Source organism: Epinephelus lanceolatus, chromosome 23 (genome assembly GCF_041903045.1).
Source record: "Epinephelus lanceolatus isolate andai-2023 chromosome 23, ASM4190304v1, whole genome shotgun sequence".
Classification (NCBI taxonomy): Eukaryota; Metazoa; Chordata; class Actinopteri; order Perciformes; family Serranidae; genus Epinephelus; species Epinephelus lanceolatus.
In genome coordinates this window covers 12,321,020-12,346,524 of record NC_135756.1, presented here as the reverse complement: position 1 = coordinate 12,346,524, position 25,505 = coordinate 12,321,020, and the positions used below count along the sequence as shown (strand labels likewise).

Genomic DNA, 25,505 nt, shown 5'->3' with positions numbered 1-25,505 from the left:
CTGACTACTCTTTTCTTCCTTTAGGCCTCATGTTCTTCAGAACGACTTCATCACTGAGCAGGCTTGCGTAATACATGAATACGTGCAGGATGCTTTTGCCCTAACAACCAAATATCCATATCTGAGTAAGAAATTAAACCTGACTCACTTATGTGTGCTCTTGAAAAATCATCCGACTTTAGAGAACAACTGGGACTACAGCACTGCTTGTGTGTGCATAGTTGGTGCATTATATTAAACATGTGTTTATGTATGAGAGTATATAATCCCATGCGTGTCACTGCAAGTGTCACATAAATGAAATCCAACCCACAAAGCTCGACGTCATTCTGGCTATTTCTGTCTTTTACAAGAGTCTACTTATGTGATCCTGCAGGAGAAATACTAAAGATAGAGTATGACTCAGCCTCCTCTCTGAGGAACACTATTAAACAGTAATGCTACAGATTTCAATTAAGTAACTATGCCTTCAAGTGTAACTGTAAGAGGATTTAGAGATGCACTCAAATCTCTACTTCATCATCTCAATGTCCAGTTTGATCATGTCACAAGATCTTCATCATGGGTTTGCCCAGTTAGTTGAGCTGCAAACTTTATTGCTGTCCCTGGAAACAGCAGATGAAGATGATGCTGTGTGAGTGATGGCTCAAACACAAACACTAAATGGACTTGAGAGATGCTTGCTAATGAAATCCAGCAGAATTTATAAGGTGAGGGGGGAAACTGAGCTGGTGAAAGTCTGTGGAAGCATCTCAAACCCAACAGAATTCAGGGTTTTCCACACATTCATTTATTTAATGTTGGCCTGCCATGATATCACCATTTGCCACCACATATTGACTCATTTTTTTGAGTTGAACCATCCATTCTGAGCACAGCTGAAATACAATGACCATTTAGTTATTCACAGCACCACACTTTTGCAGTGAACAGCGTACTCTGGGCACAGACAGAGCAGCAGAACGACAGGCGCTTTAAAAGTGAAACTTAACTGTTCATTAATTCATAGAGAAATATGACGCTTCCTTTCTTAGAACAACAGCACTCTCATTTTAGTGTTCACTGTTTCCCAACGTAATTTGGATGAAATCGGATGCATTCCCATGGAAACTGCGCACCCCTTGGTCCAGGGCTGGGGCTAAAACTTTGCTTTCACTCGCCTCTGTAACAGCTGCTCCTTAAATCCATCGATCTGATCTAATCAGCTCTGATTGATTCGAACACAAACTGATGACAGATCAGTCCTCAACTTCACAACTCAATCTCAAGGTTCTTGGACCTGCACAATCCTCCAAATTTAGCTGAAATAAAGATGGACGCTGAGATTTGATTGATCATTCATCATTTTTGGATGAAATTTTAAGAAAGCTCATCTTTCATCCATCACTTTCACTTACTATAACATTACAGAGAAATGAAGGGGAATCAGTAACTCTCTTTAATTCAAACTTTATACTGTACTATTGAATTAAAACACAAAACATAATCAATCCATCCCCATCAGTAAATATGGATACTGAACAATTGTCTGAGGAGGGATTAATCCTCCACAGTTAACAAGCGAGGATGTTGATTGTGAAGCAGCAGACCAACGGCACTACTGAGCCACAGGTTCAGGGTGTGCTCGGGGGGTCACACACATTATCTCCCGATACCTCCCACACTATCTCCGGCGCGGTGAGCGCTACAACGGGAAGTGCAAATGCCAAATAAGGCTGCAGGAGAGCGATATTGGCAGGCAGGCAGGGACGGTGAAGTACACTGCAGTCCTGAGGCAAATCCACCCACACTAAAGCTAGTACTCACTCCTTTTTCACACATACTGCACGTGTACTGTGTCCTCGAACATTTGAACACATCTGAATGCATCAGACATGTAGGAAAACCTGCAGTGCAAGTATGTGTGACAGCTGCACACATGTACATGCCTTTTTGGTGTGAGAGCTCATGAATCTGCAATCGAGTAAACTAAGTGTGGATGCATGTGTGTGTATGTATGATATATAGGGTTTAATCCTGCAGTGTCTAACGAAGGCAGGAACCATCTGGTGATGGGATGTGAGACAATCTGTCCATTTGGAGAGGTGACAAAGAAGGTGATAAGCACAGGAACATGACACACACACACACACACACACACACACTCAAAGTATTTGGAATAGTGTCAGGAAAAGGCAATCCAGTACACACACACTCACATATTTCATTTATACCAAGAGCACATATCTCTAGTCTCTATGGTAACTAGTAGCCGTCATGGCAACGGCGTACAAGCGGTAGAAGAAAGGCTGAACTCTCATGACTGTCCTCAATTTATTTTGGGCCCCTCGTATGGTTACACACACGCACGTACGTACACACACACACACACACACACAAACACACACACAGGGTTAGTCATTTTGAGGTTTTCAGGACACATTCACAGTTTTGAGTGTGAATACCTCTTGAAATGACATGTTTGTAATAATAGTGGGGGAATGCTGGGACAAGTCAGGACCCATAGGTGAATCACACACACACATACACACACACACTCAACGTGAACACTCACTAACAGGCCTTCACATGCAAGAGACAGGTGTGAAGAAGCAAAGACGGGGTTGCGAGGTGATCGACAAGATAGAAAATACAGTGGAGTAACCAAGGACTTCACAATATTTCGGCTCTCTTACTGCTTTATACTTCCAGTTCACCACATTACAAAGAGAAGCGCTGCAGCTTTCATTCCACTACGCTTATCTGACAGCCGTAGTTATTTTAAGAATTAAAGTTTTACACATAAAACCACCTATATCAGCTTATTAAATATGATGCATCATTTTAACATAAGAGTATAAAGCAGTATTTATTTGCTCTACCTTAAGGAGTCACAAAATTAAAATGACACTCACATAATACACCATTAACAATAATATTTTAATAATTTTGTTAGTAGTACATTAGTACATTTTGTTGCTCCAACACTTTTACTGTTGAATGTAGGACTTGTACTTGTAACTGATTTGTCATATTGTTGCCTTTACTTAAAGCTGTAGTTAGTCATTTTTATAAAATAACTGTCACATTTTCTGAAACTGTCCCTCTTTACACACAGTAGTACACATTACATTTTCTCTGCTTTAAATTGCATTTGCAGGAATCATAGCTAAGGAGTCTCTTAAGCAGCAGTCAATCATGTCAGTCACGGATCTTGAGCTGTGGTCAAACTCTCGAACCAGGCAGCGCTGATCAAATATGAATCAAGATTCTGTCACTGCACTGCCTATTTATTACCTCAAATGTTTTCAGAAACACAGGATGGTTTACTGTTTACGTGTAAAATGAGAAGGTTGGTGAGGCTGATGGGCCATGCATGGTACTTCGGTCCAAACTTTCTCAAGTTTGTGACCTGGCTGCCATGTTGGAAATAGTGGACCAAAGTACCATGCATGGCCCACCAGCCTCACCAACTTTCTAATGTTACAGCTAAATAGTACACTAAAATATGTTTCTGAAAATGTTTTAGGTGAGAAATAGGCAATACAGTGACAGAATCTTTTGACCAGCGCTGACCAGTTTGACCGAACTTTACGAGTCATTATTGACATGACTGACAGCTATTTTAGAAACTCCTTGGCTCTGATTGGTTGTTTTCCTTTACATGTGGATATAATGAGTTTTAGCAAATATGACAAGTTATTTTTCATAAAAGTCACCAACTGCAGCTTTAAACAGACATAAGACAAAAAGGTTAGGCGCTACTGTCGCAGACCATTTTTTTCAAATCAATGAGTTGATCTACTTTACACTGTACTGTAGTAACTGTACTAACACTGTGCATTTATTCTTTGATTGATCACTATGATTCAAAACTTCATCTATATAATCATCACCTACTGCATAGTGTTTAAAGCTGTTTCATATATGCAAGTAACTGAAATATACACACACACATCTGGAGAAGCAGATCCCAAGATAAGGCATGGGACCCTTACATGGGGTCATAAGATTAATCTAGTGGGTTTTAAAATGATTATCCACCACGGAAATATAAACAAACCAAATTTTAATATACAAAATGATGTTTTCTTCTTGTGAAATACTGTAAATTCTCTCCTTCAGGCCTCCAAAAACTATTTAAATGAAGCAATCTGAGACGGGAAAACTCCCTCTTTGACTGAGCTTCTCACAACTTATAGACATACAAACCATCACAAAGTGCAGCAATGAAATGTTGCTTTACAATGAGGCATTAACCCAAACGTATCCACTGATACCACTGATATAGGGAGACAGATATGTGAGACACCAGAAAGACTGCACTTCCTTAAACACCTGATGTTCAATCAAATGCCTCATATCTACAGCACCATATACATGCAACCAAGGACATACAGATCTACACTAACACACAAACACACACAGACATTTGAAGGCACCTTCCTCTGTGATATCAGGGTCCACTCATCTAGAAAACATTAAGGGAATTGTTCCTTGAGGATGAGAGACTATCTGCACTCCACCGTCGTGAACGTGGATTTCCAAAACGAAATCCATTTCTAATTGCTGGGCCCTCTGAGGACTCACTTGAAACGAGAGCAATTTGCAGCCTTGACGCAGTTGTTTTGTACTTTCTTCGCCTCAAGACAAGGTGGTCTGGCTGAACTGAGAGGCAGCAGCACCACCAAGTGGATTTATACGCGATGTGTCTGCAGCTCACTGCACTGCAGGGAAATGAATATGTATATGACGGGGTCTATTCATCTTTCAGTGGATAAAAAAGCCCCCCTTAAACAAAAATTAAATACAAAACACTACAACACTTTTTGGCATTAGGAGCATTACTATCTGATTTATGTTTGTCTTTATATTAAGTGTATTTTTACCATCCTTGTTTCAAATTATTCCTTCAAGATGTATGCAGCATCTGTCTTTTGTGTTGCTTTTACACAACTTCCCCTCATGTTATTGTTTGGCTAGAGCTAAGTTACAATTTAACATTTCTGAGCTTTTACACACAAGATTCTAAACTTTAAAATACTAACTGATTAACTCAACTCCAAACTTATTTAGGACACAAGAATTCTTATAGAAATCTTGATTAAATATTTCCAAACTCCTGGTTTTCATAGACTTTTCTTCCAGTCAACAACTGATCAGATTGACCATCAGCCTGACAGTAGAGCTGGGCGATATGACCTCAAATTAATATCACGATTAATTGAACATTTTACCTCGATTACTATTAATGAACGACTATTTTGTTTTTGTTTTTTGCCCTCTTAGTTCACTGACAAGGTTTGTACTGTAAATATGCTTAGCGATTAAAGCTAGGATACATTTTTAAAGAAAGAGTGCACATCTTGTCTTTGTGATTTTGAAATAATTGAAGGAAAACACACAGATTAACTATTTTCTTTCATCTTTTTCATATTGTGTAGCCTTTGTAAATGCTTGTTAGTAAGTGCTGCTTTGTGGAGGCACTTGTTGATGGGCGCTTGTCAGTCTCTCTCCTCTTCTGAGCCATGCACTGTTAATTTTTCAGTAACGTGATTGTGCTCCAGTGTGCACAGTGCTTACATTTGATTTCTTTTTGTTTACGTTGTCTTCACGTAAGCTAAAATGTGTCCAAACGACGGACGTGACATTTCTCTTTTTTAGCTGCTCAGTAAACTCTGTGTTTGAGTTCTCCTCCACGTTGCTTCCAGGTCACAGACTGGACGAGGCGGAGTCACATGACTACACATGCAGCAATACGTTTTTAAGGGGACAGTGCATAAACACACACAGATTGGAAAGTAATAACAGAATAAAAAAATTGAAATTACAAACATTGGCAAGATTACGTCAGTGAGAGGTGCTGAATGTCAGTTCTGATTAACTCCCCAGCCCCACCTGACAGTATTCATAGTGTTCGATGTTCATATTGCACAATAAAATTTAACATCTGTACAGATCCAGCTCAGAGGCTCCCAAACACACCCCTCTCAGAGCCTGGGTTGAGGCCTGGAGCTTTATTAAGCGAAGATCATAACAGTGAAATATTCTTGAGAAAGCTGACAGATTTTCACCAGGAGACTTGCGATATTAAAAGCAGGCTGATAGAGACATAATATCACACCATTATTACATCCTCAAGTACCTGACATAGCCCTCTAAATTAGTTTGGGTTCAGGGGAAAATTAAGGGCACAGAGCAGCTTAAACAGCAGCTCCCTAAAGACAAAGATGTTAAAAAACTGCTTCCACATACAGTACTCAGTTTACAATCCTCTGACATGAAGGGATGAAAGAAAATACTTATCTGGACTCAGTAACCACCAAATATTTCATACTTTGCCTGATAAATTACTCGCTGTCAATCTTTGCTGTAAATATAGCTAGCACTATAGGTGGAAGAAAATTGGCTCTGCATATTCAGAGGACTGTGATTACTTTAATCTTAGCATAATGAAACAAAAAAAAAAAAAAAACTCCAATTATAAGCAGTGTGTGCACACTTACGGAGCTCATCAATATTTAATAGTAAATTCGGATTAATTATTAATATTAATTTAATAATTTAAAGATAGAAAGTCTAATTTAATGAGTTTTCATTTCTGGTCTTAAGACTTTTAATTCCCGCTCTAATATAAAATACAGTACATGGCTTCTTTTTTTTTTTCTTTCTTTTTTTTTTTTTTTTTACTTAAATGTCACAGTTGTATAAACTAACTGGATTCATGTGCACCTTATTCTCTTATGTGAAACTGAACAGGTGATGAGAATAACTCTGATTTATTACTGAGCTAAGTGAGATCTGGGATTATAAAAAATCTGATGGGGCAAAGAAACACATAGTAACGTAACTGATATTTGTATATCAATTACTCGCCCTGTGTTTTTCACTGAATTTGTAGAGAACATTTTGTTTTTCTTGCAGGCCTTTGGTGAACATAGAATCCAAAAGCGGAGAACATTCTCTGACTTAAGTCAGAGGGGTTGGTGTATGACAACAGCAAAACTCATGCAGAATAATCCAAGTCTCATTCATCCAGTCTTATGCTTAGCACTTCCCAAACAGACAGACCTTTCTAATGGGGAACTGAACTAAAAGTGAAACTTAACTATGCTCTCTACAAAACCAGACTCCATTAACAAAAACTGTAATTTTACCTCGCTAAACATGGGAGCTGCTGGTCTACTGCTGCCTTGATCAGTTGGTTAGCGTGTGGTATTGTGTGACTTTGGTGTTTTAAAGGGTTTGGTCAGATTCAGCAAAGTCACACAATAATGAAATAAACTACTGATGAAGGCAGCGAGGAGACCAGCAGCTCCTGTGTTCATTAATGTAAAATAACAGTTTTTGTCAATGGAGTCTGGCTTTGAAGAGAGCGTAGAAAACTTTTAACTTCAGATCCCTGTTGGAAAGGGCTTTCTGGGAAGAACTAATTATATGACTAGATAAATGAGACTTGGATTATACTGAATGAGCTGTGTGAGAGTTTCTGAATGAATGTTAAAGACCCACTATGGATTACAGTGTACAGTGTTCAGGTCAAAGAAAGTCACTCTGTGGACTGTGATGGATCTTTACAATAGAATAATTTTCATATTAATTTTCCCTTTCTGAGCAAGATTGGCTCATCTTACTTTGTTCTCAGATCTCAGCAGTGGCTTCAGTAAATAGGAGTTCGCATCTGAGTTTCTTAATTACAAGAGTTAAAATCAAACAAATAAGATGCGACTTCCTCTACCTACTGTAATTAATATCAAATATATTAACACTGTCAAAATTATATAAATAAGTGACAAATTTAAGAAAAAGAACAAAAGAACATAACAACAGTACAAAATGCAGATGCTTCTGTAAATGTGTACTGCGTGACTCTTAAGGATAGTTTCTTTTTCTCCAGGTCTATCTTGAAACAATATGTATCACATATGTACTGTATATGTGATGGAAAAAAAATACATATATATATATTGCTCTAACAGACATTTAAAAGTCCATTCTCACTGAGGATGCGAATATCTGCATGGATTATTCTCGGGGGAAAAATATAAAAGTTGATTTCATGGGTTCTTATGGAAGTTTGCACTCCGGGGCAGAACTTTTGTGCGGTGAAAAAAGTTTCTGCCCAGACTTTGACCCCTCGTGGAATTCGCTGGTCGAACTACACAGCTAGGCCAATGAAATTGTTTGTTTATAGTCGTGCAGACCCGGGAGAGTCCGAAATCTAGTCAGGCAGGACAGTATGGGAGAAAGGTTGATAAACCTCGTTTCACAGCACCCTGTCCTTTTTGATAAAAGACGGAATGATTTTATGGACAATGAATTAAAGGACAACGTCTGACAGTCCATTGTCCGGCTTGGTGGCTGTGGTGAGAGTGGTAAGTGCTAAAGAAAGTTGATGTTGACGCTTGTTAAATGTTAGCTTGCTAGCTCGCTGCTACTCTTGTCCATGTTCACCATACCACGCTTGTGTGTATGGTTTAAACGCGGAAAAGTGCTGCTGTAAATGTAATTTTAATTTTTTTTTTTTTTTTTTTTAATTGTTCTGTACGTTAGGACTCTTGTGTCTTGTTGAAAACTGGCCTCTGCTTTTACAATGTTCAGGAAGATAAAGATTAGACGTTAACCTAACTATTGAAAGTGATGGTCGAAACGAGAACTACCACCTTGCGGTTGTATGCCTCTGCACACCTTACAGTTGCATGTACACTTTACATCCATGTCTGTGAAAACGTGCAGCACAGAAGATCTATACAATCAGTACAGTTTCATGGTGGACACCCAAGATTAGAGTCACCAATTCAGCATATGCCCAAATGTCTCCCCCTCTGTTCCTGAGTTATGATGCTGAATAATGGTCAAAAGTGTTTCTGCAGAACGTTGTGATGTCACAGTGAAACTGACCTTTGACCTTTTGGATGTAAAATGTCATCACTTTGTCGTTTTGCCTTTCAGTCATTTGTGTGAAATTCTGTCATAATTAATGCACAAATTATTGAGTTATGGCCTAAAACATGTTTTGTGAGGTCACAGTGCCCTTGACCTTTAACCTTCAACCACCAAATTCTTGACAGTTCATTCTTGAGTGAATGGGGACATCTGTGCCAGATTTGAGCAAAGTCTCTCAAGGCCCTCTCAAGAATGAGACAGATGCAAGGTCACAGTGGCTTTGACCTTTGACCACCAAATTCTAATCAGCTTGTCATTAAATCCAAGTGGATGTTTGTGCCAAATTCATATAGTTTCCCTTGAGGTGTTCTTAATGGTGTCACCTTCAAGAGAATGGGAAGGACAGATGGACAACCCCCCCCCCCCCCCCCCCCCCCAAAAAAAAAAACCGCTTCCTGCCACAGCCATCGACGGGCGGAGGCATAAAAATAGTTTTGTATGTTAGGGTAATAAACGAATAAACGAAGTTGTAATAAACTGGGAGTGCTAATATCTTTTCTTCGGACCAGATGTAATAGGTCACCAAGACCAGGTGTAACTTAGATAAGCCAGTCTACTCTGATTACATAAAACCTGACACACACACATACATACAAACAAACACACACACTGCAGACAATGAGTCCTGCACCTGCTCTCTGTCTCACAGGCAAGACTAAAAGGTGTTTTTTCTAATCCCACGGCAGCAGGACTTCACATATGTGCCCAATCAAAAGGACACACACACACACACACACACACTCACACCTATAGCCACTCTTGTATCCCTCTATTACAATGGTCCAACAATGCTACATGCTCCCTCTGTCTCCCTGGACACCACAGCATCTGTAGCCCATAGCGATTATCTGGTGATTACATGAAAGCTGCGGCCAAATTCTATATATAAAAAAAAAACAAAAAAACTCATTGTCCTCTTTTCTCTCTCAATCCCCCCTCGGTTCTGTTACATCTATATGTCCTTCCCCACATCACTCTGTTTTCCACTCACACTACAGTATCTCTCTCCAAACACACATACACACACAGACCTCTCACTCAGGTACAGCGGTGACCTCTTCATCACCCCAGAGACTACTTCAGTGACAGTATACTGCTGCAGTGGCTCACAGTCAGGAGAACAGTGTGTACAGCAGACACACACATACACAAACTCTGTCACATGCAGTCTCACTTCAAATGAATCCATTACATGAACAAAAGTATGTAGACACCTGAACATCACACACATGTGGTTCACAGTCTGCGTCAGGGTTGGTAATTATCTGTCCACCTGCCTCTATGACTGATAGAATCCAAAATCTACCAGCCATTTAACAGATTAGCATTGTTTTTTTTAGACTGGTGAGTGAAGCAAATCCAACCACATGAATGTTTTACCAACATTTGGCTGGTGGCTGGTGCTAATTTCCCGTCCTGGTCTGCGCTTCAGTTCATCCCAAAGGTGTTGGATGGGGTTGAGGTAAAGGATCTGTGCAGGCCAGTCGTGGGTAACTTTATTTTATGGGTCCAATGCCTCCCTAATAATTTCGAAAGATGATTCCTGGACATGACCAGGAAATTTGTGTTGCGTTTACAAGCAATTGTTTTCCTCCTGTGATATTTTCTCTGGAATCAATGCTCCACTTAAACCAAACATAACATCAACCTGCCCAGTGGCTGCAGATACAAATGATCTTTTTGGCTAAATCTGGCACATTTGCATTGTGTTTTTATTCTGTTAAAAAAAAGAGATAAAGAGTTTCTCATGACTCCGAGCTACAATGATTTGTCAACTGATTATTTGATGGACAGAACATTAGTCAGCAACTATTCTGATATACAATTAAATGTGTAATTCATTGTTAAGGCAATAAAGCCCTGGAAATTTCACATATTTCACAAAACACCTTAAGTTAAGATTTTCCGTGAAGTCCTTGTTAAGGCTTTCTTAAAATAAAATCAGTTGCTCAAAACACGTCTTTTGCTTTAGGCTTTCTTAAACTATTTACTTAAGTATTTTAGATATTTTCCTTATCTTGGTCTTATACTTAAGGAATCCCTTAAAGTTAGTTAAACCATTGCACAAAAGACTTAAGGTATCGCAAGCTTGAGTGCAAGCAAACAAATGTTATCATGGAAACTGTAGTATGTTACAACTGTAAATGCAGTAAATGCCTTACTTAACGAGGAAACCTTCTAAGGGGTTCTGTGCAACACCCTTAAGTAAGTCCCTTAGCTTAAAAAAAATTAAGTCTGAAGTGTCATACTTGAGGAGAAAACTTGTGTGTTTTGTGCAGCTGGCTCCTGGTCCTTAAATGTGAGGATTTGCTGCTTTTCTTGGTCTTACATTTAAGTACATTTTATATTTTTGGGTTTGGAAATGTTGTTTGGACAAAACAAGACATAAAGTCCTGTCCAGGAAAATGTCCCACGAGTTTATAATTAAATGTTGGTTAATTTAATGAAACTATGAAATGTATCAGCTTTGAAATATAAGGACTTGTAAACTTGTCCACAGGGGCACAGTCATGTTGATTTGGGAACAGGCCTTCACTAAAATGTCACCACAAACTTGGATGCATCACTATGCCTAAAGGGGCCGAGCCCTTAAAACAATCTCAGTACTCAAAAGTATGTGGACATATACATTTGGCCTTATCGTGTACTTGTGCAGCCTCTAGTGGCGTCACTCTGCACTGCAGTGCAGCTTCACTTCATATAGACAGAATCCGCACATACACAATGTGTCAGTTCACATGCAAATGCAGGTCTAAACTGAGGGAATATGCAGTTTAAATATGCATCATATGCACATAATTTAGACTTCAGGGCTCTAGGTTTTACATAACACAAAGAAGATTGATGTATAGTTTGGCTGGTGTTTGATAAGTGATGTATTGAAACACAAAGGCATGTATTAACACTTTGTCCGTCTCACATATGCATCCAGAAACACATACCCATACACACACACACACACACACACACACACACACAGACATAAGCGCAGCATGTGGGCGGTATCCCCAGCGCTGTGAAACATCTTGCATCCCACATGCTTATATAACTCCCTCTCCACCTCCTCCAGCTGATCACTCATCACTTTATCACTTTATCCTCCGCTGGGAAGGAAAAACACCCCTTCTCTCTCCTCTCTTTCTCTCTCTCTCATTGAAATAAGCCAGGCGGGCGCCCTCTGCAATCGAGCATGATTTCGTTACACTCGGAGCATCAAAGGAGCACATCACTCCGATGAGATCAGGCTGCAGCAAATCCCGTCTCTACTGAAAATTTTATGTTGGTAAAAATTGAATCATAAACCTGCACTGCTTGTGACAACATAGGAGCTCAAATGTCAAACCTCATTATCATCTGCCATTACTGATATTTACAGAGGGAGAGGGTTCGATCAAGGGAAAGCAGCTGCAAACTATCTGCTCACTCTATTTTACTGCAAACGTTAAACCACACAAACTTCTACAGCAAGACAAAGAGCTGTGATGATGAAGTAAAATAGAGAATGAGCTGAAAATGCAGTAAGGTTATGATATAACAGCACCTCCTTCCTGTTTTCATTCTTAGCACGCATTGCACAGTAATGAGAAGAAATGCCTGATGGGCATTCTGCACTCTCAGTACGGCCGCTGTATCTTTCCCACAGAGGGAACTTTCACATCGACTTCAGCCTTGTTTCAGATAAAAAGCCAAAGGACACAGCCTGTGCGCCTGCTGATGTATGGGGCTCCACTCCGATTTATTGAGCAGGAGAGACAAATTTACTCTGTCACCAGGGTGAGAGATGAGGACTGAAACCAACAAGCATTCAGCTTCACAAAGCCGCAGCTGAAACTATATCCATTAGTACCCATCATTAAAGCTAAAAACGTGTTTTCCGCTGCTTAAAGGTGCCGTTAGCATTTATCTGTGAGGGAGATATTGACCTGACAAACACATTTATTAAAAAAAAACAAAAAAAAAAGAGATAATGCTGTGTGTCGAGACAAGAGGGATTACTCCATTAGTATCCAGATTGCATCATTTGATTGGAAAAAGAAGTTGCTCCATACAGCAAGCTGGTGAAAAATCTGTCATGACTGTGCAGTCTGCAGATAAACCTTGTTTTAAGAAGAGATTTATCTGTTAAAGGATAAAGCTGGTTATATTTTTCCTATTGTGAACAAATCTCATGAAAAGACCAAAACAATGTGTTATTCCATCTCTTAATACTCTTCTATTTTCCTATCCTGTCTGTGGCACGCAACCCTGAGCCTTTTGCTTCCTCATGAAGACATGAACATCTAGAGTGATTTAATGTTTTTACTTTCAGAAAGTTGGGGACTTGAGAGAGACGTATAAAAAAAAAGGGAGCAGCAGGGGCCAAGATCTCCAGCCTTTTATAGTGCCTATACGTGCTCTTTGAATGGTCCCATTTCTCGAGTTGGGAAGTTGAGTGTTGAGTGTGTTCAAAAGCTCAAAAAAATTAATGTGGAAACAACACAGATGCTGAAACGAAGAAGTGTTTTATTTTACTACTCAGAGTAAGCAACTATCTGTTACAACCTTATACCATATTACATGTGAGCAAAACATTTATATGCTATACTTGATTTATTAATAGGTTTGTTACTATTAAACCAACATTTACTTTCGTTGCTATGTTTCTGTGTAATATGTCGTTGACTTGGCAAGTCATTTACCAAAATGTTTGCTGACTTTCCGAGTTGATGTTCCGATTTGAGGGGATGTGAATTTTCCCAGATGGGAACTAATTTTTTCATTATTCTGACACCTTAGTCCCTGGTATGAGTCAAACTCAACAAAAAAGAAAAAAAAATATCCTGGTTTCCTACATTCCCCACATTGCAACCCAACAGCATATTTCATTAGAAGATCCCTGCCCTGGGGTCTCATTTATAAAACAATGCGTAGGATCCATACTAACAAATCTGTTTTTATATGTCACAACTTTTGCATGGAAGGAGTGTACGTCTCTTTCCGGCCCTGGTCCTTAAAACTCCAACCCCCTTGGGCATAACATTCAGTAATTGAGCAAGGTCCGACAGCTGATGAAGACTGTGAGATGTGGTTGAAAGCTCCAGACAAAGCTTGAATCATCATCAGGGGTGTTTTCTCAGACTTTAGGAACTGAAGTATACTGAACGTCATGTGTAAAACTTTGGTGGATTGCTCCTTTAAATACATGAAATTGTCTTATTTTGGGCTGCATGTTTGAAAGGTGCTATATAAATAAAGTTGAGTTGAGTAACAAATTAAGATAGGTTCATTTAAAATAATAAGGCTCGGTAATTTCCTCAACAGCCAGGCACTGGAGTTAGTACTTAGTAATTGTTGAGAACTATGTCCAGCTGTGGAGTGATACATATTTGGTGCACTGGTGTATTTACAGCACCAGGACAGTGTGTGTGGGATCAACTCAAAATAAACTACAGTGTTTAACAGTTTTTTGACAACTACTGAGTTTGTGAATCAGGGAAGATATTTCAGGATTTGGATACACAGACAATACTTTGGTCTTTTCATGGGACTGTATGTAGAAGTAGGAAGTGAAAATAAACTGTGTGACTTACATTGATGAGCTCGATCTCCCAGATCTTCTTGACCAGCTCCATGGAGGTGTAACCGTTGATGAGGAAAGACTTGGTGTAGTCGCCGAGCTCCAACGACTCCAGCCACTCTGCCACTGACGTGGGGTTGTTGCCATCATAACCGACGGGTCGCACCTTTGGTACAGACAGAGAAGGGATCTTTCATGTTCAGTGTTTTCAACTTTATATTACTTTTCTGCAGTTCATACAAGACTTTGAAACATGTCCTCGATTGCTGTGTGAATGTTGGATTGCCCATATGGTACACTACCTTTGACCTGGAGCTTTGTAGCACAGAACAGCTTGCACACTGTGTGCAAATGCTAATACATCACAGCCTACATACCTATTTCTTCTTATATAACCTGACAGCTGTTTGGAATTTATTTACACTGATTATTTTTCGTACTCTGTCTTGATTCTGCTGCAGCAGCCTAATTTCTGCATGAGGATCATTAAAGATTTATTCTATGTTAAAGACTTCCCCCAGTGCAGCTGCGTACAGGAGGAAGCAACAGATACTGAGATCTGAGTTTCTCAAGATAAAACATACTGGATTAAAATCGTGCACTTCTTGTATTTGCAGTGCAAACAAGTAAACACAAGTATACGTTTTGAGAAAGGGTAGAGTAGGACGCCAACAGCGGGGGGTTACTTCCTTTAGTCAGAGACTTTGTCAGTGTAGCACGTAATTCATAATTCATTCACTTTCATTTTGACAGTCAAAACAGCTTCAGAGAGTTTATGGTGCTTCAAACAAGTCCTCCACCTTAAGCTGAGCATGTGTTTGTGTATATGTGTGAGGGCAGGTGAAAGCTAAAGGTTTCTTTTTTTGGTTACAGTGTTAGGAGAAAGTTTAAGGGTAGTGAGAAGAGGAAAGTGCTGACTGGAGATCAAGGTTCTCTGGGTGTCTGTATGAAACCTGCTTATCTCTGAGCTCAGAATCGCTTTTCTTTCGGACTCCCTTTTCCTGCTCTCACTCTCTTTCCACAACTTTGATCTTACTTTCTTTTTCTCTCTCTTTCACACAGACAAAAGTATTTGACCTTGATAATATATAGCATCAAACGTTCCCTATAAGTCTGTCAGTAATTGCTGTCCTGTTTCAACAGGCATTGGTACATTTCTGAACAACTGTTGAACTTTTGCTCTGTAACAAATAAAAGATCAAAGTGTGTCTGCTTTTATCTGTCTGTGAATTTTACAGAGGCAGGATGATGTGGATTTAGTCTCAGCAAAGGGTGAGCAGTTTTCTTGCATCAATTAAAGGTCCAGTGTGTAGGATTTAGGGGGATATATTTGCAGAAATGGAATACATTATAATATGATGCCTGGACGAGAAAGCTGCTCTGGATTGGTCAAAATTTCCATGCAGGAAAAATCCAGGAAGTAAACAACACGTTGAAGAAGAGTACACTTGCAATATAAATGTGACACTTTCTAATGTCACAATGGAGGGACAACTACGCAGGTTGATTTTAGCGCTGCTCATCTTGGACTATATTGCTGTCATTGTTCATTTTAGTCAAACCATACAGTTTGAAAACGAGGCGCGGCTCCAACCAGAAAACAATGTTTTGATGCATTGGATGTGCTGAATGTGCATATTAAGGCAGTACAGGAGGAGGTGCACATTAATACTCCTCCAGGACTGTAACATGCTCATGTTTAACCCAAACAATGTGTCATGTGACTGCAGTTGGTTCAGGTTGAGGTCGGAACACGTTCGAACCGCACCAGAGTTCGTTTGTAATCGGACCAAGACCACCTCTTAAAGAAGGTCTCGGTCCAGTTGCTGCTTTCACATGTTGCAATTGCTGTGTTCACACCTGCCCAAATGAACAACACTTAGGGGGCAAACAAACTTGAATTCAATTGAACTGAACCAAACAGGGCAGGTGTGAAAGCGCCCAAAGAGACCTCTGCAGGTAATACAGCTCCTGGTAAAAACCTCCTGAACAATAAAAATTTAAAGGAAGTCTTACCAGGAGAAGTTTCAGCTGGTTGCAATCTGCAATCCTCACCACTAGATGGCACTAAATCCTTTGAATCCCACACACTGTTCCTTTAATCTGACGTAGTTTGTAAACTGTGACAGGTAACGTTATCTTGCTCACATTTGTTCACTGTGTGTTTCTACCAAAAATGTTTGCACTGGTCAGGGTGAAAAAAAAAACTAAACATTTCAAACAGGGTACATCATTGAAAAAACCTCTAGAACAGCTGGCTTAGTGCATCTTTTCCTGAACCCCCTAACTCCTTGGTGCCTTGTATTCTAAAGAACATGCATAAGGAAACCTAACCACCCACAGAGAGAGAGTTATATCACACAGAAACACAGATGGAGCAGGAGACTTGCTGAATATTATACTTAACAGACTGGCTGCAGCTACAAGTGAACATCAGCTCTTGTTTGGAAATGGAAGCTCAAAACAAGTACTTTATAATTGGATTTATTTATGTTAATTGCACATGACTGAAACACAGATTAGAAAGCTTAGGTTTAGTTAATGTCAGAGGTGCTCTTGCTGGAGTGTTTGATAAGCTGTAGTACTGACCCTGGGCAGCAGCCGTATGGCCTGCAGGAGGCGTTGTCTGTGGGCCGAGTTGAGGATCCCAATCTCCAGCAGGTCCTGATCTTCCACCACATTGCTGCCCTGCAGGGTAAAGGACAACAGCTCAGGTTAAGATCTATGCCACATGTTTCCACCCTGAGCAAACAATGTCAGAGAACACAGAAGTGTCCAGCATGGCTCCACACAGGAGGCATTTACAGACAGTTATCTGGTGAAGAAAAACACAATACAACAGCAGCACTTGGCATTAATGTCCACACTAATATAGAACACCAACAGGATCTGTTAGCGTTTGGCATTTCAAGGTTGAAGGTCTTTGCTTTTTATTTCTGTTCTGTTCTCCTGTAGTAAAGGTTTGTACTATCAGCAGCCCTTTTATTTACACCAGCTACTCTAAAAAGGACCAACGTGTTCGTAGGTTTTTTCTCCTTCACTACATTCATGACCATTTTTGAATGCAGTCTCACCAGTTAAGATGTGTGTCCTACTTTTCTCTGCGGCCATTGTTTTCCATTTATTTCCATACTGTGTGAAAATCAAGTCACAGACTCTTGAGGCTCGCTTGAGGTGTGTAATCAATCACGCTAAACATCCAGCATGCATTAAACTGATTTTTGAAGTTCAATTATCATTACATGGCAATCCTTTATATGCAAATTGATTTGGAAAGTATGCGCCGCATAACCTCCTGCAATAATGTAACTGATTAAAATGCATGATGAATTACACAAGACATGCAAATCCGAATAGTGTGGTGACAGTTTTCATTCTGTACAGATATTAATACAAACCATAGGCTGTGTGGAACACTGGGAGAACAATTATGGTTTGCAAAAGGTTATTTATGAGTGTGTTTGGTGTTGAACAAGTCACCACGGCTATTACATTTGAATTACTGTTACATCATAGTTGAGTCTTGTCTGATATTTGGATGATAGCAATAAAACTGCCCAGCTTTTACTGCAATTTGTTTTGACAGTTGGCTCCATTTGTCCTATCCAAAGGTTCTCCAGGTGAGTATTTGTTTACTGCTCGACTGCCAAAGGAGAGAATACATTCATCAAACTTGAAAAACTGTGAACAAATTATGAATAAAAAGACCCAGAGAAACCAGCACACTGCTATCTCATTCCCAACTCTTCTCAAAATTCCTTGTGGACATGAAAACCAGATGGTCGTACTCAGGTGGTCAAAGTGCCAGCATGTAGAATTAAAGAAGAAATGGGAGCTAGAAAAAGCAATATGTGAGAAAGCCTCCACTAAATCCACACAGGATTTTGTAGGAGTTTGTATAATGTAGTGCAATTACATTCACTAGTGCTTCTGAAAGTCTGGAGTTTAGCATACTGGCTGAACAGCATCGTTGACATCATATCATGGCAAAGTTGCCTGCTGGAAAGTGGTGTGCGTGGTTGCTTCTGTGTTCACACATTAACGTCACACTGGACAATCACCATCAGCTCCTCAATCGCAGATACAAAATGTGTCTCCTTTTTTCTTGTACCCAATGTAGTTTCAAGAATGTGTCTGAGTCAGAAAAAATAACTGTCTGAGCCGAGTCTGCCTCAGTTTCGTGCTGGCCCAATCACAACAGATGCGTCATTAATACACTGTGATTAATTAGACCAAGGTTCAGTCAACAGATTGCGGGCAGTGTCATTTCTCTCACTGGGCTCAATGTTTTTTGTCTATCTTGACGGTCTTGAACTTGAATGTATGCTGCTTCAAAGTTTTAAGTGAGTTCATTAAATGTTTCTTCATTATTGCCAATCGTTCCAGACCTCTGACCTTGGATAAAAATCAGTTGCGGACCTCTGAGCAATAGGTTTGAGAACGCCTGACACACTCAATACTACACTGGCATTAAGAGGATATTGGCACTATTGAAACTCTAACTACCAAACAGGCTTTAGCATAAAGTCTTGTTTGTTTATGTCAATCAATAAGGCATTAAAAACAGCAATCTGTGAGTAAAAATAACCTAAAGGACATGACTGGGGCCTTGTTCAGACTATCAGCCGAAATTTGTTTTTCTTGCATGCCCAGATTGTATCTGTATTGGTTTAATAATGTCTATAAAACGGCAAAAAAACACGTGGAATTTTGCATACTGGATCCAAACCACATTTGGAGGTGGTGCAGTTGGATTCCAGCTATGACTTCTGCTCTGAGCCCTCAAATCGGATTTCAAAGCATCTTCTGCATCACTTACAACCATAGACTATATAAAAATGATGGACGACATGACAACTCCTCAAAAATGAAGCCATACATCTCAACCGCCCCCTGACAGTTAGCTGCAGTACGGGTCATAAAACCTGCCCTCTCCATGTTAATGGATGGAACATGAGACAAACTTAAGAAGATGGTTTCTGTCATTTTGGGTAGTTCTTAAACATGACGCTGTACATTCAAGTGTTCGCTTTTCTGATTACTTTGGTTTTAAATAGTTATTTGATGCTATAAAAATGGAGATTGATGTCATGATTGACAGCTGTGTATACTAATTGGTGTGCTCCACCATCAGTGGTGCAGCTTGTGATTGGTCAGATGGATATTTGGGCGGGACCTCAATATCGTGGAGTTTGCTACTGCGCAGACTCTGGCTCCAAATGATGTCACCAGCGCAAGATGGCAGCGGACATAGTCAGGATATTTTAGCTCCATTTTTTTTTTTTAAAGTAGCGGTCATTGGAGACATGTCGTCCATTTTTATATACAGTCTATGCTTGCAATATGACGCACAATAACGACGTGAAATTCAGAGTGATCAAGGTGTTAAGCAGAATCCATGCTCCATGGATGCCAGTATCACTGTTGCTAAGTTTGTCTGGTGCAACAGCGGAGTTCTGCATCTTGATTTGACTGCTCGACTGTTTGGAGGGCAAAAAAATAGACCCCCATCTCTCATCCTTCCTTGTTTAAAAGCTATGTCACCAGAGTAGCTACGTAGTTAGTGATCCCTGCATGTTACCACAGAAAGGTTAGTGACGTCTGGACACACAGGACCAAGTTGATCACTTGCAAATAACTGGACAATCCGTCTTGAAGATCTGATTTGCGAAACAAATCTAATTTGCCTGCAGTTTGAACATAGCCTAAGAAAATACAGGAAAGCAGTGAAACATCAGTAGAAAAAGGAGTTTGATATTCTTATTTAAGACACACACAAACACACCCAGAAGCATGCATGGGTATCATACACAGTTTCACCTTTAATTAATCCAATGGGAAACACTAAGAGACCTATCAGTCAAGCCCCCTCCAGAGAGTTGGAACAAGAAGAGTCTTCATGCAGACAGATAATTGGAGGAAAGGTGCTTTGCAGGGAGGAAAGAGGCTGTGTGTGTGTGTGTGTGTGTGTGTGTGTGTGTGTGTGTGTGTGTGAAGACAGCTGCAGCATAGAGAGAGGCCAACTCAGCCGGAAATACCATCAGAAATATGGATTCTGACAGAAGTGAAAAGTAAAGCAAGGTAATCACCACAATGATGGTAAAGATATAGAGGGAGGAGAGGGACTGTGTGACCAGCCTGGAGGCAGTCTCAGGACCATCTTCACACACACACACACAGCACATACGCATTCTGGTGTGGGATTGAAGGATTACACCTGTCAGTCCCTCTGCATCTCCTTCCTGTCAAACTAATAACAGTGATAAACATCCATGAGACGAAGAATATAACGCAGGTAGATAGCAGACATCTGCTTTTTCCACCCTCTGCTTCTCTTCTGTCCAGAAGTGGACTCTGGGGACTACGGTGCCCTCGAAAAGGACATTTTGCTCCAATGCTGTGACATTTTAATTCTAGGTAGGAGTGAGATAGCTGTCGTCTCATTTTCTCTGCAGTATGTAGGAGAACATTCACCAGAAAAATCTTTGTTCAGGTGGCTTTACTTTTGAGACTCCAGACGTGCTAACCTAAGCTGCTGCATTATCATGCAATTATTTAACAGACATTTCTATTCTAATGAGAGGGCTTTGAACTGGCCCAGTCTATTAACTGGTCAAAACCTATCAAGTAACTCACATATTTAACATGAAAGACAAATGCTGGAATTAAAATTCTATTAACCAGAATTTTACAGTCTTGAATGAGTGGGTGGACGGTATGTGGCACTCAGATCTACCTGTCAAGGAGCCTTTGACCAACGTCTCTAAGCTGATCCTAAAGACTGTGGTTGTATACAAGGCTTCTCCCAGGTTTTAATGTGTGGCTCTCCACTTATTAAAAATATGTATAAAAAAGCTGGAAAACTTCACACAAAATGTAACACAAGGACAATTAGTAAAGTTTTCATGTGTAAATCTGTGCACATGGTGCTCAACCATGCAATGGTGTAGCAATATGTGCTCTTGGAATAATAAACTGAACTGTGTGAACACACAAGTTTGCCAGTTTCAGACTACTTGACTGATCGAAGCCTGGTGGCAGAAAAGAGCCAAGAAACAACAATGTGCCAAAAAAAGGCAAGAAAAAGAAGATGACTGCTCGCTCGCAAACATGGATGTAAGTTTAAAATACCGTAAAGTATCAGCTCTGCACATGATTCAGGAAGGAGTAAATAAAGTCTGTAATAATACATGCAATGCATTTTGGTAAGAAACACTAAATGTAAACTTACACAGTTTACCTTAAAGAGTAACTCCACACTAGATTTTGGAGGAATGAAAAACGGCTGCACAGGTCACTCTGGTGAAAAAGCATAGTGGGGCTGTACTGAATACCATTTTAGGGGCTTTGAAGCATCAGTGATAATTATCTGCAAACCTGTGTAGGTTTGACACAACGCAACAGGACTCATTATTCAACCACCCGCACCAGAGTCAACTTTAGTAGAACTTAACACTGCATGCGTGCATGTGTGTCAAAGAGGGTGATAGAGACAGGGAAGAGAAGGTGGAAGGTGGACTATTACAAGCAATGTTTCTGTAAGGTGTTAATAACTTGGAGCGCTGCATGTCAGGGCTCATAACTAGATGCAAAGTAAAAGCTTCACTACAATCTGAAGCCATGGATAACTGTCTGCAATTCATCTTACCTGTTCCTTTTCTTCGTCAGACTGCTAACATAATGCTTAAAGCGGGGGTTGATGACTGCACTTAGAACACTGACCTCATTTGTGTCTGACACCTGTGACGTCCTTTCAGTTTCCTCCACCATTTTAGTGGTGGAAAAAAAAAAAAAAAAGATAACAAAAATCAAAGCATTCGAATACTCATTTGGATGTCGATACCAATGGCAATGACTGAAACTTCAAAGCATTCGGTTCAGCCCTAAAATATGGACTGTATTAAAATAACGGACTGGTTTTTAGATTTCTGTTTTGAAGCCTCAAGTCTGGCTTTTTGGCCGTCACCATCTTGGATCTTTGGAGAGAGAAGTGACCATATTTAATCAGAGATCTGACTGAGAGGCCAAGGACACTATCAGCAGACAGTCTATCACTCAATGGAGCCATACTCTTAATTATGCGCAACTTTAAGCCTTAATAAAATGTAAACATTTTAACATGGGGGTCTATGGGGATTGACTCTGTTGTGGAGCCAGCCTAGTGGGCATTAGAGGAACTGCAGTTTATGGCACTGCTTCATTTTGGCCGAAAGACGTGTCTTGAACCTCTGACCACACCCAACATCACAGCTGGGAGTGGTCAGGTGTAGTCTAAAGGCTCATTTATGCTCAACGTTAAATACGGATCTGGATACGGATGGAGCCCTCAGTCCGTGCTCTGCGTTCATTTCGTCCGTATTTCTGCACGTTTCCATAAAGCTTACGGATACAGGCCAAACGGAGCAGTACCACCGGGAACCGTGGGGGCAGTGTTGCTGTCACTACCTGATACGTAGCTCTAGTGAGACACGAAGAAGAAATAACAATTCAATGTCTCCCATTGGCAGTACTAGAGAAAAGAATTCTCCATCCTCCAGTCGCGATGTATTTAATGGCCTCACCGACCACCACCTCCTACAATGCTGCCTCTGTTTTTGTCTTTTATGCAAGAGGTACATTATCAATATCTCCTCCACAGTCGCCATGTTTGTTTTTGAGTTTGTTGTTGTCATAAACTTTTGACGCTGGGCTGCCTCCTGGTGGATATATTGGTTAACATCCATGCCAAAGTAAAGGGCGCATGGAAGTATGTGGGCAGTGATGTAACATCGTTTAGAACAGACGTATACATTTTCGTACGGGAGCATAAATGGGCCTTAACTGTGACCACACCTAACTGTAATATAGCATGTTGCTATATTGTCCGGAAACATCCCAGATGGACTGGTTATGAAAAAAAGCATGTTTTCTACAGTTAACTTGGCAAGCCAGATAATTAGACTGGGTGCAGTTCTTCTTTAACAGTCTACAAATACAGTTTGTTAACCACTGCACAATACCTCTATGATTGTTAAAGCACAAATTACAACTCAAGAAATATGTGCCTCGCCTACACTTTATCCTCACATCCAACAGGACATTAGGACTTGTCATATGTGGCTAAACGACACTCAGCATTGCAACATGCTGGACACACGGCATATGGCATTGTCATCTCTGTTTTTCTGACACTGATTATTAATCAGTGATCCACGACATGGCAACATTTTTTTGTATATTCATGCTGTGATTGTGATTTTTATCGCCTGTAACTGTTATGTTTTATGTCTATGACTTTGTTTAAAGGAGACTCAAATAAAAATAAATTAATAATAAAATGAAAATTAGAGCATTTATTTAGTGGGTTGAAACATAAACTTAAAACTAACAACTTTTTTTCCTACAGATCAAAGGCCCATATTAAAAGCCTGCTTTCATTAATGCATCTTTATTCTGTTCTTCTCAATTATTTTTCACCTAAATGTATCAATCCATGTGCACACAGACTGCTAAACCAACCACATGGTCTATAAATTCATGCTGTTGAATGCCACATCACTCCCTTCTTTGTGTGTGTTTGTGTAACTTCCCCCGGCAGGTTCCCTAAACTTTACCTTGATGAATGAAAGTATAAAATGTCAACACACTTTGGACTAAGAAGGGCCCTTAAAGTGAGTAATGCTGCTGCAGGCTTATTAGTCTAACCCTGTCTCCAGGGCTCCACCGGTCCGTCCCTGCACTGAAACCTGAGGCGGCAGCACCTGATTGGGTTCATCCTGTGGCTAAACTTATTCCTTCCACATTCTCCTCACCGACCTGTACGCTGAGGCCTTGGATAGAAGAGTGCAGTTCATAGATCAGCTCCCAGGCTGATTAATAGAGCACAGAGCAAAGCCGGCATTGGAGTTACCATGCTACAACTTCACAGCAGAGTAATGACTCGCAGAGTCAGCGCAGGGAAGACTGGGGGGGGGGGACTCGAAGGCATGACTAATTGCTCCCTGTTGGGATCCTGATAGAAAGAGATAGAGTTCCTTAATGTTTGTTCTTCCTATCTCCAAACCTATCCTGCCCTGTTTCCTGTTCTGTCTTAACATTATGTTTGTCCCATATCTGTCATCTCCGTGTGCACCTGATGGATTAGGGGACGAATATCACATGGATACATCAATATTACTTGAGCAAAGATAAATGAGAGTGAAACAACAGAAACAATGACTTTCCAGGCTCAGCTTTTCCTCCTACAGCACACACTGTTTACTTTGTACTGTAAAAGTAAACACACTTATTCTGTCTTGCATATGTATGATAAATTCTGCAAATACTCTGTATGCACAGCCGGTACGAACACTATGAATCTATTTTGCTGGTGGCGAAAGGTGTTTAACATCCGCAATGTTGATAAAAATTGCCATGGCCTGTGGTTAGCTTGTTATGCTTCGACCACAGCACTTAAAAACATCGCCGCAGTGGGTCACAAACACTGTGAGCACAGGAATTAAAATTCATGCATAGCAGCAGGGGGTTGAGGCAAGACTAAAGATGGAGCAAAAATTGATATTCAGTGATGGTAGTGAAGGCCATTATCTGCACCAACAGGCTTAGAAGAGTACTACAAATCACGCTCGGCCTACTGTATCTCTTGCTCTTTGTCTGTGCTTCCTTTCATGCCAGTGATCATCCCTCGCCTCTCCTCTCTCTCATTTGTTTGCCATCCCCCCATTGCTCCGCTATCAAAGAAATTGTCCTCTTTCCTCATTATTTTGTTGCCTCTCCCTTACTTACTATTCACACCATCTTTTCTCACTTTTAGTCCATAATTCAAATTCGTTTTGGTTTCTCTACAAGCTGTTGCATTTATCTTTTTTTTTTTTTGCAGATGTGAAGCAGCAGTGACTTCAAAGGTTCCACCTTTGAACAAAATATGGATATTGTCAATATTTCTTTTCAAATATTTTGTTTCCTCCCTCTGTGGAATAGTTGGGCCAAATTAATTTCACAGCTGCTCTTATCAGCTGCTGTTTCCTTAATACACACTGCATGA

General features: G+C 40.2%; 1 protein-coding gene across 5 annotated transcripts in view; it reads right to left on the bottom strand.

Annotated features, from left to right (window-relative positions):
* Nucleotides 1–25,505, bottom strand: part of anks1b (ankyrin repeat and sterile alpha motif domain containing 1B) — a 355,962-nt gene that overhangs the window by 50,301 nt on the left and 280,156 nt on the right. For all 5 annotated transcript variants that reach the window (XM_033615279.2, XM_033615280.2, XM_078165475.1 and 2 more), the window contains 2 exons: nucleotides 17,072–17,170; nucleotides 14,496–14,648 (listed from right to left, as the gene is read on the bottom strand). In XM_033615279.2, the coding sequence (XP_033471170.1) occupies nucleotides 14,496–14,648; nucleotides 17,072–17,170 (252 nt within the window). The remainder of the gene's footprint in view (nucleotides 1–14,495; nucleotides 14,649–17,071; nucleotides 17,171–25,505) is intronic.